The 15,361-nt window shown below is 32.2% G+C and overlaps 1 protein-coding gene across 1 annotated transcript in view; it reads left to right on the forward strand.

Annotated features, from left to right (window-relative positions):
• Window positions 1-15,361, forward strand: part of LOC149409063 (ribosomal protein S6 kinase alpha-5-like) — a 294,002-nt gene that overhangs the window by 74,434 nt on the left and 204,207 nt on the right. Inside the window, exon 5 of the mRNA XM_089650188.1 lies at window positions 13,210-13,325. Within this exon, the coding sequence (XP_089506314.1) occupies window positions 13,210-13,325 (116 nt within the window). The remainder of the gene's footprint in view (window positions 1-13,209; window positions 13,326-15,361) is intronic.

Raw genomic sequence — 15,361 nt, forward strand, 5'->3', positions numbered from 1 at the left:
GGAGTATGTGCGAACTATTTTTACATACTTTGTAAACTATTGTTATCAACTAATTTTATACCTTCTTATTAACATTATCGTTGATTTGGAGGATTTTGGCAAATTTTATATTTTTTGTCGCACTTATTTGCACTCTATCATACCTAATTTACAAACTCTAATATTTTATGTAACCTATATTTTGCTAAATCTGACATTTTTATATGTAATCTATATGTATTTTTTTTATATAAAATGTATAACTAAAAAAATAAAGATGTACATTATTATATGTAAAAGCCCTATGGGCGTTTAAATGAAATACAATAAAATAAAATAAAACCGATATTTACTTCCATCTAGGTTCAATTTGTCATAACTTGCAAAAGTTTTTAGCGATTTAGGTTCATTACCAACGGAGTTATTCACAATTAAAATATTTCGTGACGTCACCGTCTGGTAGTCGGTGGTAAACAACATTTTTATTGCGAGCGACGTCTTTTGTGAAGTGAAATTTGTGGTTTTTGTTTGTTTTTTACACTGAATAACCTAATCATCTTGCATTAAAAATTACCTCACGTGTATGAATGTGAATATTTATTACATATATTGTACCGACAGTGTTTGTTTTCAGTTTGAATACAGTTTTTGACAGTTTGAACAAAATTCAATAGTGAATCTGAGTGCTGTGAACAAATATTATTATTATCAAATATTATTCGTTATACTGTTATTTTCATTGACATTTTATTATTTTAGGTTATTAATAATTTGGACAGTGTTTTACTGTGATTTGACTTTGTGATTCGTATTGATAACTTGTTCAAATTAAATATTTTACTTTTATAAAAAATTGTTAACCCTTTGAATGAACAAGACATTGCTGATATTTTAATCGAAAGTGAAGATGAAGATGTTTACGAGGATCTTCATGATTTGCCAACACATTCGGATAGCTCATCCGACGAATCTGATACATCTGATAAGGATGAAACTCTCCCTAGTTGTTCAACATCCAAAAAGAGAAAAGTTGATCGTCGTAAATGGGATCAGGGTAAGTTTACGCCCATTATTCATGAATTCGATTCAACTAACTGAAATGAAGTCTTTGAATTCGAACAATCTCATGGCGCTGAAATGGCACGATAAAAGGGATGTACTTATGCTTAGTAACATACATACATATGCAATGATTGTTACTGATAAAATTGACTTCCCCACGGGAGAAAATAAAATAAAAACCAGAGGTAGTTTTAGATTATACCAAGAATATGGGAGCTGTTGACAAAGTGGACCGCATATTGGGCTTCGCAAGCAGTTTCAGGAATTCTCTAAAATGGTATAAGAAAATTTTCTTCAGATTGATAGACATTGGAACACTAAATGCTTTCTTTTTGCATCGTTTGAAAACGCAAAAGGTTTTATCATTTAACGAATTCCGGGAAAACTTAGTGTCTCAAATGTTCGAAAAATATCACACGCCAAGGCCGGCATCATCTGGAGGAAGGAGAGTAGTGGATCAACCAACTCGCCTTTTAGGAAAAGATTTTCTCCGTCTTGTACCAGAAACTGCAGCCCAAGGAAAGCGAACTCAACGACAACGCCATGTGTGTAGACATAAAGCAGTTCGAGCTAAAAAAAGAAGTGACACGAAATATATGTGCACCGACTGCAATCTTGCATTTTGCGTATATCCATGTTTCGAAGACTACCATACGAAAAAGCAGTATTAGTTAGTGAAGACAATTTAATTCCTAAGATAGTGTACATAATCATTAGATTAGTGTTTTTGTTTTCGTAATTATTGACTGCATATTATACATTGTTTACCTATGTTGAATTTTTATAATGAAAATACAATAGTGTAAGTGTAAATAATAATATGTATATGTAAGTGTGTGAAAAAAGTTGTTCTTCCCCCCTTGATCCCCTTGGCATCATTAAAATTGTGGTAAGTGAATCTGATTTTTATTAAGTAAAAACAAAAATCTGCTCCGATTTCGATGGTTGGCGATTTCTTCAAAATTGTTTCTATTTTTTCCTTCTAAATAGCTTAGTATTTTTTTTTTCGTGCTAGTTTCTAAGGATTTTTTTATACTCTACGAGGTGGCATTTATTTTTTTCTATATTTTGATTGTTGAAAAAACTCCCTCCAGCGGGACCGTTTTCTTTCCAGAAACTCACTACCGGACAGGTTAATATTAAACTACTTCATTTTTTTTTAAAATTAAAAGTAATGTTTCTAAATACAACGTTTTGTTAATATAGATTAGGAACACCTTTTTCGGTCTCAATATTATAATATTGATAGATTCTATAACTTTGGAAAATTATCACGTAATTTAATTCTAAAACTAAATGCTCTATTATAATAGCTTCTCTTAAAAACAAAATTTCTCTCTTATCAAAAAAATATTGAACTCTTTATATTTTACTCTCTAACATAAAGTAACAGTTACACGTTGAAAGTTTGTAACCTGAATATTTCTAAAATAAAATCAAAATAAATCACATTACACACCAGTCAGTCTCAATTATTACTAATACGAGTAGTGACTAGTCATGAAGTAAATTATCATAATAATAACGATAGTCTTCAGGTAAAATGCTTTTTAAATATTGTAAGTCTTCAAACTTCCTTTTTGTAATTTTTATTTTTGTTTGAAAGTGATTTCTAAGGGAATCAAAAGGCTATGCAATTACAGTCGGTGATTTTCTTTGCGCTAGTATTTTCCATACATCAGTGAATCTCAATTTAAAAAATACGTCACCGTTTGGAGTGTACTGAAGAGCTCTAATATAAGTAACTTTAGCGTCATCTTTACCACGTCCAGGACGAATGCTTTTAAAAAAATTTACTTCATCAAAGCTTTTGAAAAAAGTATGGTTTAAGTAAGTTACATCATAAGGTCTAGGGTTTTTCCTTGCCGACCTGCAAATAGATATATAATCCGCAGGAACATTGATGTTTTTAATTTTTCGAAGAAAACTTCTTCGGAAAGGTTTTCACTTTGTGATGGCATTATTTATTTTAGTAAAAAGACAAATAACTTTGTTTACATCACTTTATTTGTACACAATCAACATGTTTCGTGAACAATGTTGATTGTGTACAACTAAAGTGATGTAAACAAAGTTATTTGTCTTTTTATTAAAATTGATGTTTTAGTCCATCTGTGTGTGCCCAACTTCTAGAAACTTTTGTTTTATGATTATAATAATAATAATAATAACATGGAATTTATATAGCGCAGTTTAGTGTCATTTCACTTCAAGTGCGCTTAACTACTCGTATAACAAACTTAAAAAAATGGTATTTCAGTATTAATAGTTCTTAAAATTATTCCTACAGTGTGCCTTACCCAATACAGATCTAATATTATAACACTAAATACGTTGTGGTTTATAGCAGACAATAGCAATGCATTAGTCGTTACACAATTCATGTTTTGATACGTGCAACCATCGCTATAAACAATGATTTTATTTGGTTTTGCTTGTTCATTTTGTCGTAAAACCTTGTTCTCAATTAAACTGACCCATATACTTGCAAACTCTTTCGAATTTAAACCTCCTTCGGTTTCATTCCATAATTAGCAATTGCCATCTTTGTTCTTTAAATTAAGGCAAGATTGTGTATTTGGAGCTTTGTTCTATAGTATAAACTACTCTTTTTTTTATTTGGGAGCCATCAGAACCGCCTGCAAGTCAACCGTTAACACACTTTCTTCAGCTTTATCTTCTTCTTTTTCTGCTCGAGCTTCTTCTTTTAAAAAAAAAATACGTACCTTTGCAATATCTCAATCCTCCGTTTGCACAAGTAACACCGAATTATGTCATTATTTGTAAGAGCACGCGTGCTGTCATCGAAAACTCTATACAGAAAGGCGGTTAAGATGGACTTAGCAGCAGACTTTTGACGCAATGGATTTGGCAGTTTTACTTATCACGCGTTTTTGTCAATTTAAAGCCAAAACTGACACTAGCTGTTTTTCCTAGCTTGTGTATTTTTTTTCTCTTTTGAATGGTATAATAAACGTAAAAACAGTCAAAATGGATTTAGCAGGTTTACACTTTAAGCCGACGATATTATTCCTTATCAAGTAACATAGAACAGATGTAATCTTACCTACCGTGATCCTTTTGACAGGAGGAACCAAACTGCTGGTACCTGGTAAGATATTAAGCTCTGGAATAAACATATTTATCGGGTTAACCAACGTCTGTGAACACATAGCATATTATTCCTTTTCAAGTAAAATAGAACAGATTTATACCTCTGCAATTCTGCATGATCCTTTTGGAAGGATTTATATTTTCCATGATGTAATTATGGTATTTGAAGACATCGCACCGTCCTGGCGGAACACAACTTCAATTAGCTTAACACTTTAGCTAACTCATTTTTTTCAGTGCGTGTTTTCGTTTAGCGACTGAATTACTGCAGCTGGGTCCCACAGGAACAGGAACACTGATGTCTGAAAACAAAATGATCTTAGTGGTCAAAGGAAAGAAAGAAAAGATCTGCATATTGGATAACAAGTAACATAGAACAGATGTTTACCTTTATAATTTTCCATGATCTTTTTGGCAGAAGGAACCACACCGCTGAAACCCGGTAAGATGTTATCAAGCTCTGAAATAAACATATTTATCGGGTTAACCAAAGTTCGTGAACTAAACATATCATATTGCAAGTAATTATGGTCTTTTATGACATCACATCGTCCTGATGGAAAACGGATGGGGTCTAAAAATAAATTCAATTCTTAGGTGAAATTAAGTTACACATTGCATGGAACACTGCAGACAAACAAAGGGATATTCACACCTGTATTTTCGTCATAACGGGTGCGATACTGTCTTAAATCTGGATAACTTCCAATGCCGGGTAGATTTAAAGTGGCAGTGCAGAAATTGCAGAACTTGAAACGCAGCGATCCATTGGGCTTTTTGTTTTTAATGGAGAAATGGCAGCCGCTAACTAACGCATATCTCGCCATTATAGGGTAGGATACGTATTCGATTCTATCAATTCACCAGGCCCATTTACCCTCATATACTCTGTGTTTACTGTCTGTCACTACAGCCCTTCACACAACACGGCTTGATAACTTTATCCACTTTATCTTCAGAAATTTTAAAAGAACAACAACACAAATCACGCAAATGAACTGTCAGATGTCAAGATGGCGTCACGCGTCACATGCGGTGGCGGTGCGTACTAACCTGGTACTAACCATAAATATACCACTCTCTAGATCGATATCTTCCGGCTTTTTGTATCCAACAGAATTATACAGTACTTAACCACAGATATACAAGCAGTACCTACCGTGCGGAGCAGAGCAGTAGACAAGGTAGAGGAAACTCAAGGCCATTTAAAAAAAGATGCGACCATAGACAACATAATTGCTCTCAGCCTACTCTATTCATTCACTAGCGCAAAAAAACTATTATAAAAATAAAAATGTCCTTGAAGCAGAAAAATGTCGAAATGTTTTCCAAGGGCAAGGTTCATCTGACTAAGAAAATAAACTTTTACAGTGCATTTCCTTAAGATGAAACTTGTTAATCTGAGAAGTAGAAACCCAAAATGACAAGAAATTTGCAAAAACACTGAAGAAAATTTCCAAAACATCGACAGTACGACGAAAAATTCCGACATTTTTCAGCCTCATGAACTCATGGTTACATATGTTTAAAAATCTTTAATTTCACCAAAACAATAAGATAATACAGGATAACACTAATCAATAACATGAATAAGTTTATCGATATAATAAATAACATTTATACGTTGTGGAGGAAGACATAATGTCAAGTATGAAGCATTGTTCAAAAAACCGAACGAATAACCTAAAACTGTTAATTCACTTTAAACTTGAACTTACGTAGGTAGGTTGAATATAATATGTTTGTAACTCGCTAACACTATACTGGCTTATATTGTATTTTTATCACGAACAACTTTAACACGCAATATTTTCGACGGAAATGATAGTATTTCGGCAGAAAATGACAACCCGCGTGTATAAATAAACCACTGTCTATATTTATTGTTATTAAGTTTAATTTGTAGAACTCCATTTTATTTTTTTATTTTTTTATATATACAATAATATTATTATTGGGTTTATAAAAACAGTTTATTTTTAAACAAGTTCTGCTGTGTAATTATTATTACGCGTGACAGCTGTTTCGCCCTCTAAAGGCATTATCAAACTGTGGGTAGCCCACTTACAGACGATACATTTATATTATTTCTAGGTAGGTATTTTAATTTCAATTACTGATTTCTTAATTGATTTCTGTGTAAAAATGTTAGAAATTATTGATGGTTATTACCCTAGCAAAGTTTCCCCAATTAGTGTAATGTTTAAATTTGACTGAATGTCTTAATGTTAGTTATTCCCAAACGATGACTCATAGGGTTATTTTAATAGTATAATTAAGTACTTCAATGTGCACTCGTATTTGCACTATACTCGGTCCAAGATTAGAACAACCCGTGGACGCGCATGTCTCCGCCCCTTCACCCCACTCCTAAAAGGTCGAGCGTTAACACATTCAGACCCACTATTTTAATAAATTAATTATTTAATTTATTTTCCTACCGATAAATAAAATTAAAAATTAAAACATTTTAATACATTCAAATAATGATGATGATAGTATTACAATACATATATTGTACTTTATTAGGCATCAGATTTATCAAATCGGCTAAGAAATCAATCCAAAGTTGAAAATATCATCATTGCCATTAAAAAAAAAATTAATTTTCCTCAGATGATTCATTTGAAATTTCAAAAGCTAACGAATTATCATTATTGTCCTCTAGTTCATCAACAATGTGATCGATATTCCGAAATTTTTTTTCGATACATATTTATTATCATTGTCCGTTGAGGTTTGTGCACCACCTATAAACATAAAAAAAAACCGATCAACACCAACATTCACAAATTTTATACATATATTACCTATCTATATCCTTGAATTATAAAAATGCATTGTTGTAAATCGAATAGTCATACAAATAACACATAAATAATGTTTACCTGTCCTTTTTTGTTTTTCGTAATTGGTGATAATGAATTCGGACATATCGGCTGAACATCCATTTTATAGCAGGGTCTGAATGGGTTAATTTCTCTAAGCGCAGGCACTAACGTATAACGAATTGTCAGCGAAGATTGCCGGAGATAGCCGAGCGATGGCGGAGGAAAGGAGCGGGGGGGTGGTATGCGCAGAACGAACCTAATTTGGTACTCCAACAGGTCGTTCTTATCGTGGACAGAGAATAGGTTTGAAGATATCTAGTAGGGGTGAACGAATTATATTGGTTTGTTCATTAATTAGAATAGCTTTCGGATTATTAGAATTTTTGTTAATTTCTAACTGCTCTAAAAGATTCAGTTTACGGCCTTTATTTTGTACGTGCAACGGAGTTGGTTTATTATTATCATTAAGTGAGTGATTTTCATCTAGGAGATGTTTGGCAAATTGAGATTGTATTTTATTATTATTTTTAAAAGATCTTATATGTTCTTTGAACCTAGTGTTAAAGGACCGGCCCGTTTGTCCAACATAAACAGCGTTAAACATAAACAACATAAACAGCGTTTGTCCAACATAAACACGCGTAATAAAAATTACACAGCAGAACTTGTTTAAAAATAAACTGTTTTTATAAACCCAATAATAATATTATTGTATATATAAAAAAAAAAAAAAAAAAAAAAAAAAAAAAAAAAAAAAAAAAAAAAAAAAACCACTGTCATTTTGTTTGAATGATTTGAACTGTCAAACGTCAAAATTCCATCATCTCTTTCTGTTACACGAGTCATTATGGTAGAGAGCGAGAGATCAAACCAATCCTTCTGTTCTCACCAATGAGATCTGAGCTTTTAGCCATATTATTCGTTTTTTATAAGAATTTTGAGGTGGGCGTGGCGGTTTCAAATGAGTTTCGAGGCCAAAGCTTAGTTAAATGCCCCTGGTACTAACTAAGAACTGAAAACTGCGTCATAGCGGCTACACGACGAAAAAGCCGGTGTGTTCGGTTGTTTTAACTAAAGTTTTGTTATACTTTGCTCAAGTTTGTGCATGTGCAATGCAACTAATTGTTATGTAAAAATATCAAATTTAGATATTCCAACATCAGTTTAGCTATTTGAACAAAAAATTTAACCAAACTAGATGTTTAGTTAAATTTAGCTAAATACTTTGGGAAGTAACACATAAACTTAAGTTACTAAAGTGAAATAGGTTTAGTAAATTACTTTAGATTAATTAACCAAACCGATTATTTTGTTTAGGTAAGTAAGCCTTTAGTGTGCTATTATTAAAGTTTGGTTGTAATAGCTCAAGCACATTTTACTAAACAACGACGGTATCTGCACATAAATTAGTTTAGGTACTGTAGCTAAAGTTTAGGCGATGGTTACACAACTTCAATTAGCTTAACACTTTAGCTAACTCATTTTTTTCAGTGTTTATATATGTAGATCTCACATGTGACAGGTAGAAACATGCTCTTTTTAAAAACAGCACAATTTGTCCCACAAACATTTTTTTTTATTTTTGTTTTTAATATTTGTATGTTTTTTACAATAAATATACAATTTATACATATTATACAGTGTTATAAAGGTAAATAATAATAGCTTTTCCTCACCATAAAGAGACGAGGCTCTTGTGTTTGGTGAGTGAATCCTAGCTCAATTATATGGAATCAAGCAAGTAAGCAAGCGCCCTTGAGGTGTTTTTGCACAAAAACGGCGCTATACAAGTCATCCAAGTATTATTATTTATTATTAAGTAAACAATATATTTGCAAAACCAAAGGGATAAGTAAGAAATAGGCAAGATTTATCAATAATACAGTTTCAAGATTCGAAGGAAATAATAATAAGAGTAAGATATGGACTTTTATAGTAGTTTTAGGTAATTTTTTAATTTTATTTTAAATTCCTGAATATCTTCAATATTTTTTAGATATAATGGAAAGATGTTAAAATATGTTATACCTAGATAGAGATAGGTATTTTGTGTGTGCTTTGTATTGAGTTTTGGGATTTTGATAGTTTTTTGATATCTTGCTGATGAATTGAATTGTAAGTTATTTAACTGTATTTCTTTATAAATTTATTGTCTATTGTGGGTACATTGAATATTGAAAAGAGAATCTCAGTAGAAAATTTGGATGGTTTTTTCAATATCACTTTAATTATCAATCTTTGAACTATTTTAAGTGGATTTAATATATTGTTATAAGTTCCTCCCCAGCCAATAGTACCATATTGTAATATAGATTGTACAATAGCATAGTACACTCTTTTTAGGTTTTATAGTCTAAGAATATTTCTAAGTCTTATAAATATATAAATACATTTTCTAATTCTTTTGACAAGTTCACAAATTTGTTTTTTCCATTTAAAATGTTGATCTATATATATACCAAGATATTTAATTTCAGAAGTTAGACTAAGGACGGGTTGTTTCGGAGAATTTGAAAAATTCATCAAATTTCAACGTTCATTTTCAAGTTCTGTGAAAGATTTTTTAAAGTTCTGTTTTAATTTCAGTTTTGTCAAGCACCTAGCCTACAATGATATAATAACAGAACTTGAATAGAACTTTCACAGAACCCGGAAATGAACGTTGAAATTTGATGAATTGTTCAAATTCTCCGAAACAACCCGTCCTAAGTATAGAACATTCTTGATTGCAATTAGTTCTGTTACATTTAAGTTGATGTATTATAATTTTTAATTCTGGTATTAATTTAAATTTGTTGATAGAGAATGGGATTCATTTTGTTTTTTCAGTATTTAATGAGAGGAGGTTTTTATCGAACCAATTTTTCAGTATATTAATATCAGTATTTGCTAAGTTATTAACATTATTCCAATCAGTACCTTCAATTATTATGACAGTGTCATCAGCATAAGATATTATTTTTCCATTTAATCTTTGATTGAATATGTCATTTACATAAATGATAAACAGTAATGGTCCCAGGACTGTACCTTGAGGTATGCCGAAGTGCCTTGTTTTTTGTTGACTAAGTACTTCGTTGATTTTTACGACTTGAGGGCGTTTGAAAAGGTAGCTTTTTATCCATTCTATAGCTGTACTACTTAATCCAATGTTTCTTAATTTACTTATAAGTTTGTCGTGTGATATGCTATCAAAAGCTTTTTAAGATCTATGAAAATTCCAATGCATTTTAATGATTTATCTAATGATTTATGAACAAGACTAGTTAATTTTGCAATTGCATCCTGAGTGCTTCTACCTTCCATAAAACCGAACTGATTTTCATTAATTAATTTATTACATTTTACAAATTGGTTTATCCTTTTTTTAACTATCTTTTCAAAAAATTTTGCTATGTTCGAGATTACTGATATGGGTCGGTAATTGCTAACTTCTTCTGGGTTACCAGATTTAAATATTGGAGTAATATGGTAGTTTGTTTGTAGATTGATGGAAACACTCCGCTTTGGAAACTTACATTTATTATGTGTTTTAATGGTTTAGAAATTTGATTTTTAATATTTTTTAAAATATGAACTGTTATTCCATCAAAACCCGGGGCAGAACCTCCTTGCATACCGTTTATAATTGATATTATTTCGTTCTCTGTGGTGACTTGGAATGTTGCTATATTATTGTCAGTATCAATACTACAGTCTGGAAATGTTATATTTGGGTCAGTATGAATGAGATTGGCAAGATTTTCCCCTACGTTCGCAAAGAAGGTGTTAAATATGTTTGCAGCTTTTGAGGGATTTTTTTTACAACATGTTTTCATGTTGTCATGAAATATAGTGGCGATGTCGTTATTCTTGTTTTTTTTCTTGTCAATTATTTCATTTATAACTGCCCACACTCTTTTACTATCATTTTCAGCCTGATTCAACTTTTGTTTATAATACTTTTGTTTTGTATTTTTTATAATATATGAAAGTTTGTTTTTATATGCTTTAAATGATTTAGTAAATTTTTATTATTTGGTTGTTGAGTAGTTAATTTGTAAAGAGCTTGCTTATGTCGTACAGATACTACTAAACCATGAGTAATCCATGGTTTTATAGGTTTCAAGTTCGACACTTTGGATTTGGTTATTATATTATTATTTGTCGAGTCATTTATGCATTTAGATATTTTTTCTTCAAACATTTTACAACATATATTGACATCATTACATTGTAATAATTTATTCCAATTTTCTGATTATAATTGGTGTTTTAATGTATCCATATTAAGTACTTTTTTGAGTAATTATTTTGTTTAATTAATGGCAAAGTTGGATTGCTTAATTTATTGTTAAATGAATAATGATCAGTGATAGTTGTATGAATGACAGCTGATTTTATATTTTGGATATCAGGAATATTTGTAAAAATGTGATCTAAGCATGAGGGGCGTTGACCTTTAACATTTCTAGTATAAGAATTTATGCACGATAAATAATTGAGTTCTGCTAACATATTTAGATATGTGTATTTATCTTTACTAGAATAGTCGTTTGCAATATTTAAATTCATATCTCCAACAATAATAGTATTTTTATTTCTAAAATTGAACAGAATATTTTTTAATTCATCTATAAATTGAGGTATTATCGATGTATGCGTACGATAAGTAGCAATAATGTTGTAATATTTATTTACGTCTTTAAATTTTATATTTAATATGTTAACATTACTAACATTAATTATTTCTTTAATATTGAGAACATTATACTGGTTAGAAATAAATAATCCGATACCTGAGTTTTTGTTTATTTTGTTTATTGTCGCATGGTATGTGTAGCCTGGAAAAGTGTAATTGATTTCGCCTGCAGAGTGTGCAACATGCTTTTTAATTAAAAATTCGCACCATCTGTTGGACGTAAAGGCATCAATCGCTATTGGTTCTCTATCTGCACTCACAGACTGAGCCACGACAATGCGTGGCGGGGTACAGCTAGTTTTTAAATAAATTTAATAAACTTGGTTAAGTCCCTGGTGTTGCCCGGGATTTTCCCAAAAGTTTTTCGAAATCTCATGCAGACAGTCACAATGTTCAAGTGTGCAAAATTTCATCAATATGGGAATAAAACTGTAGATTTGACTAACACTCTCTGGTTGCGCCAATGCGCAATAGACATTAATTTATACATACATATCATGCACACATACACACATACCTACGACCACTGTACTGAGATAGTATTATTGTCCTACCTTCCTTCCCATTCCTGCTAATTTTTATGGGCCCTTTGGCATCAGTATGTTGCAATAACCCGAACCGATCACAATAAAACCGCATCCGCGCGAGATTTCATCTCCCTTATCTTATTACCTAATTATTCGCGCCGATAACGTGCAAGCCGCTCCGTGTTAAGTGACATTGTTGTGAGGAGAAAAGACGGGAAGAAACGAGTGCCCTTTCCTAATGGTGAGTCCTTCCTTTATCCATACAACAAATATTGTCTTATGTGCAGTGGTCATTGCTCAATCATACAAGGTCCTTCGACAATCATTTATTACACTATCTTAAAAACAACTTCATTATTTCTTACACACCACTCTCCTTTATAAATAAAGTGATTTCGAAAGGCAATCAATTGTAAGTATAAAAAATGGTTCCGTGACATTGCAATTTCACTGCTATAAGTTATTAGAAATCTGTTACTGTTATATATAAAATTATGTTGATGAAAGTTTAGAAAGTTTACCATGTCCAAAATTTCACGTGCACGATCGTTTTCACTTTCGTTTATGATGAGACCACAGTTATTTGCTTTCCATATTAAGTTTGGTAAGTTATAATCCCCAAGAATAACAATTTTCGAGTGAGGATATTTTGATGAAATTGTTTCGATGTCTTCACAGTGGTAGAGAATAGCTATTGTTTTGTAATCAAGTCGTAAAAAAATATTTTCGGGCGCTTACATTGCTAACGCTGGCTAAACCTTATGAGATATGTACATCCAAACAATGTACTACGGAATCGTATATCTTAAAAAGGCCTACAGAAAAGTCTGCAATGGTATATGTCTATCTCATCAGCTAGTTCAACTCTGCGTCTGAATAGAGATTATATTAAAAAAATATCATACATATTTTTGGAAAGAGTTTTAAAACCGCGTTCAAGAGATGTTTGTTATGTCTGTAGAAATTCTGAAATCTTGATTTATTAATAAGTAAAATTATTAATCTGATTTGACAGACTACGTCAGTGGAGGAGAACTATTCACCCATCTTTACACCAAGGAGCGTTTTGCAGAGGAGCACGTGCGCATCTACATAGCCGAGGTCATCTTAGCTATTGAACAACTCCACAAGGTAACTAAATTATCTTCATTTGAACCCTTTGCACTCCAAATATTTTTTTATATGGTATACCAGCTCCTCCATAGAGTGTAATGTAAAAATATGAGGAAAAATTACGACACATTTAGAAAATTAGAGTAAAATGTTTTTTGGTAAGGTAGTAAATAAAATGAAATAATAATTTTTTAAATTTATTTATTTCTTTAACGCCCAGAGGGCTTTTACATGGTTGGTAGTATAATTTTAATTTGACAAATACTTTGAAACATAAAATAATAAAAAGAATAAAATTACATTTGATAAAAGCCATGCAACAAGTCATATTGTCCAAAGAAGCGAAGCTAGCAGTCCACAATGGAGTGCTGGTACCTACCCTGATGTATGGAAGTGCGGCATGGAACTGGCAGAGAAAGGATGAAAGTAGACTGAATGCCGTAGAAATGAGATCCCTGAGTCGTATGTGTGGTAAAACCGCGTACGATCGTGTGAGAAATGTGGAGATCTGCAAATAGTGCAAGGCTGATGTAAGCGTAATGAGAATGAGTAAGATCAAGAAAGGGACGCTTAAATGGTTTGGGCATATAGAGTGAATGAGCGAAGTAAGAAGTGTAAGGAGAATATATGATACAAATGTGAATGGTAGCAGAAGTCGGGGACGCCCGAGAAAGACATGGCACGACCAAGTAAATCAGATTCTTGAGTCGGGCCATGTCAAGAGTCAGAATAATAGAAGAGTATGTATGAGACGATGTATGAATGTGAATGAGGCAAGAAGTGTGTGCCATGACCGAGTGTTTTGACGGTCCGTCCTCTCTGCCTACACCTGCGGGAAACGGCGTGATAGTTAGTTAGTTTTTTTTAAATATATATTTTTAAATAATATCATATGAGATGGTTAATAAAAGAAAAATTTGCATATTTTTATCTTTATAATTTTTTAACGTTTGGGATTTTAGAAAGCAGTAGCCAAAATGTACACGTGGCTTGTTGGGACACGTGTCACTATACTCACTGGTTTCCCGTCTGCCACCTTTTACTGCACTTTTCGAGCATACCACACAGTCCCGCTTGGGAGCTATTCTCAAAATATGGAGTTTTCCATTGAGCCTGGTCTCTGATGGTGTGAGAATATTTATTGCGAAGTAAAAAAAATATTCAAATCAATTTTTTTTTTCTTTATTCATAAAAATATATTAGGATACAGGTTTTTTTACATGCTTTTCGACTACCACACTAGACACATGTCCGTATTATGGTAGTCGAATGCGTAGTTATTGTTATGTATGAAAAAAGCACAACCAATCGCAAGTGGGTACTGTATACAACTGAATAGAATCATGTGTATACCTGTAAGATGACCCTTTTATTTTTTTAAACAATAACATGTATTCCCGTTGTTTATGTCGCCGCTGCGGCGCCATCGGAGTTGTTAGAATGTTTCCTGTGTCGCCGTGGCGGCGACAATGGTGCACAAAGGGTTAAAATATCTCAGCAGTTGCGACAAACTCCCTACATTTCAGTTGCAAACCATAGAAATATACAATTAGAAGCGGTACTGCGTACTAATAATATTGCGTCGATTTTTTTCGACCATTCATTCCGATGTCTTGTTATAATAATGTACGTAAAGATGCCATATATTCTCCTTTTTATGTGTCTCGATCACTCCCAAACGTATGGAGCCAGTGAGACTATGGCATCCCCAATGGGATATTTTCACAAACTGTGAAAATAACGTTAAAATGTGTGCTAAAAAGATTTGTAATTTTAATATTTCATTTTTAATTATTGATTTCAAAACTATCTAAATCCATACATTCCAAAACGGTTAAAACTGGTTACAACGTCATTATGACATAGAAAACGCCATGTCTGGCAGGACGGCTGTCACCAACGGCACTCGGCGTGACGTCAGCGCCGCCGAATTCAAGAATAAAAATGAACATATCGTTTTGGAGGCAAATGAAAAATGGCACATTTTAAATGGTCATAGAAAATAATCTTTACAACGAATTGGTGTACATTATGAATACCAAAAAATATGCTTT

The sequence above is a fragment of the Hesperophylax consimilis genome, unplaced genomic scaffold, assembly GCF_061612785.1.
Source record: "Hesperophylax consimilis isolate HC1 unplaced genomic scaffold, BYU_Hcon_1.0 scaffold_37, whole genome shotgun sequence".
Lineage (NCBI taxonomy): Eukaryota > Metazoa > Arthropoda > Insecta > Trichoptera > Limnephilidae > Hesperophylax > Hesperophylax consimilis.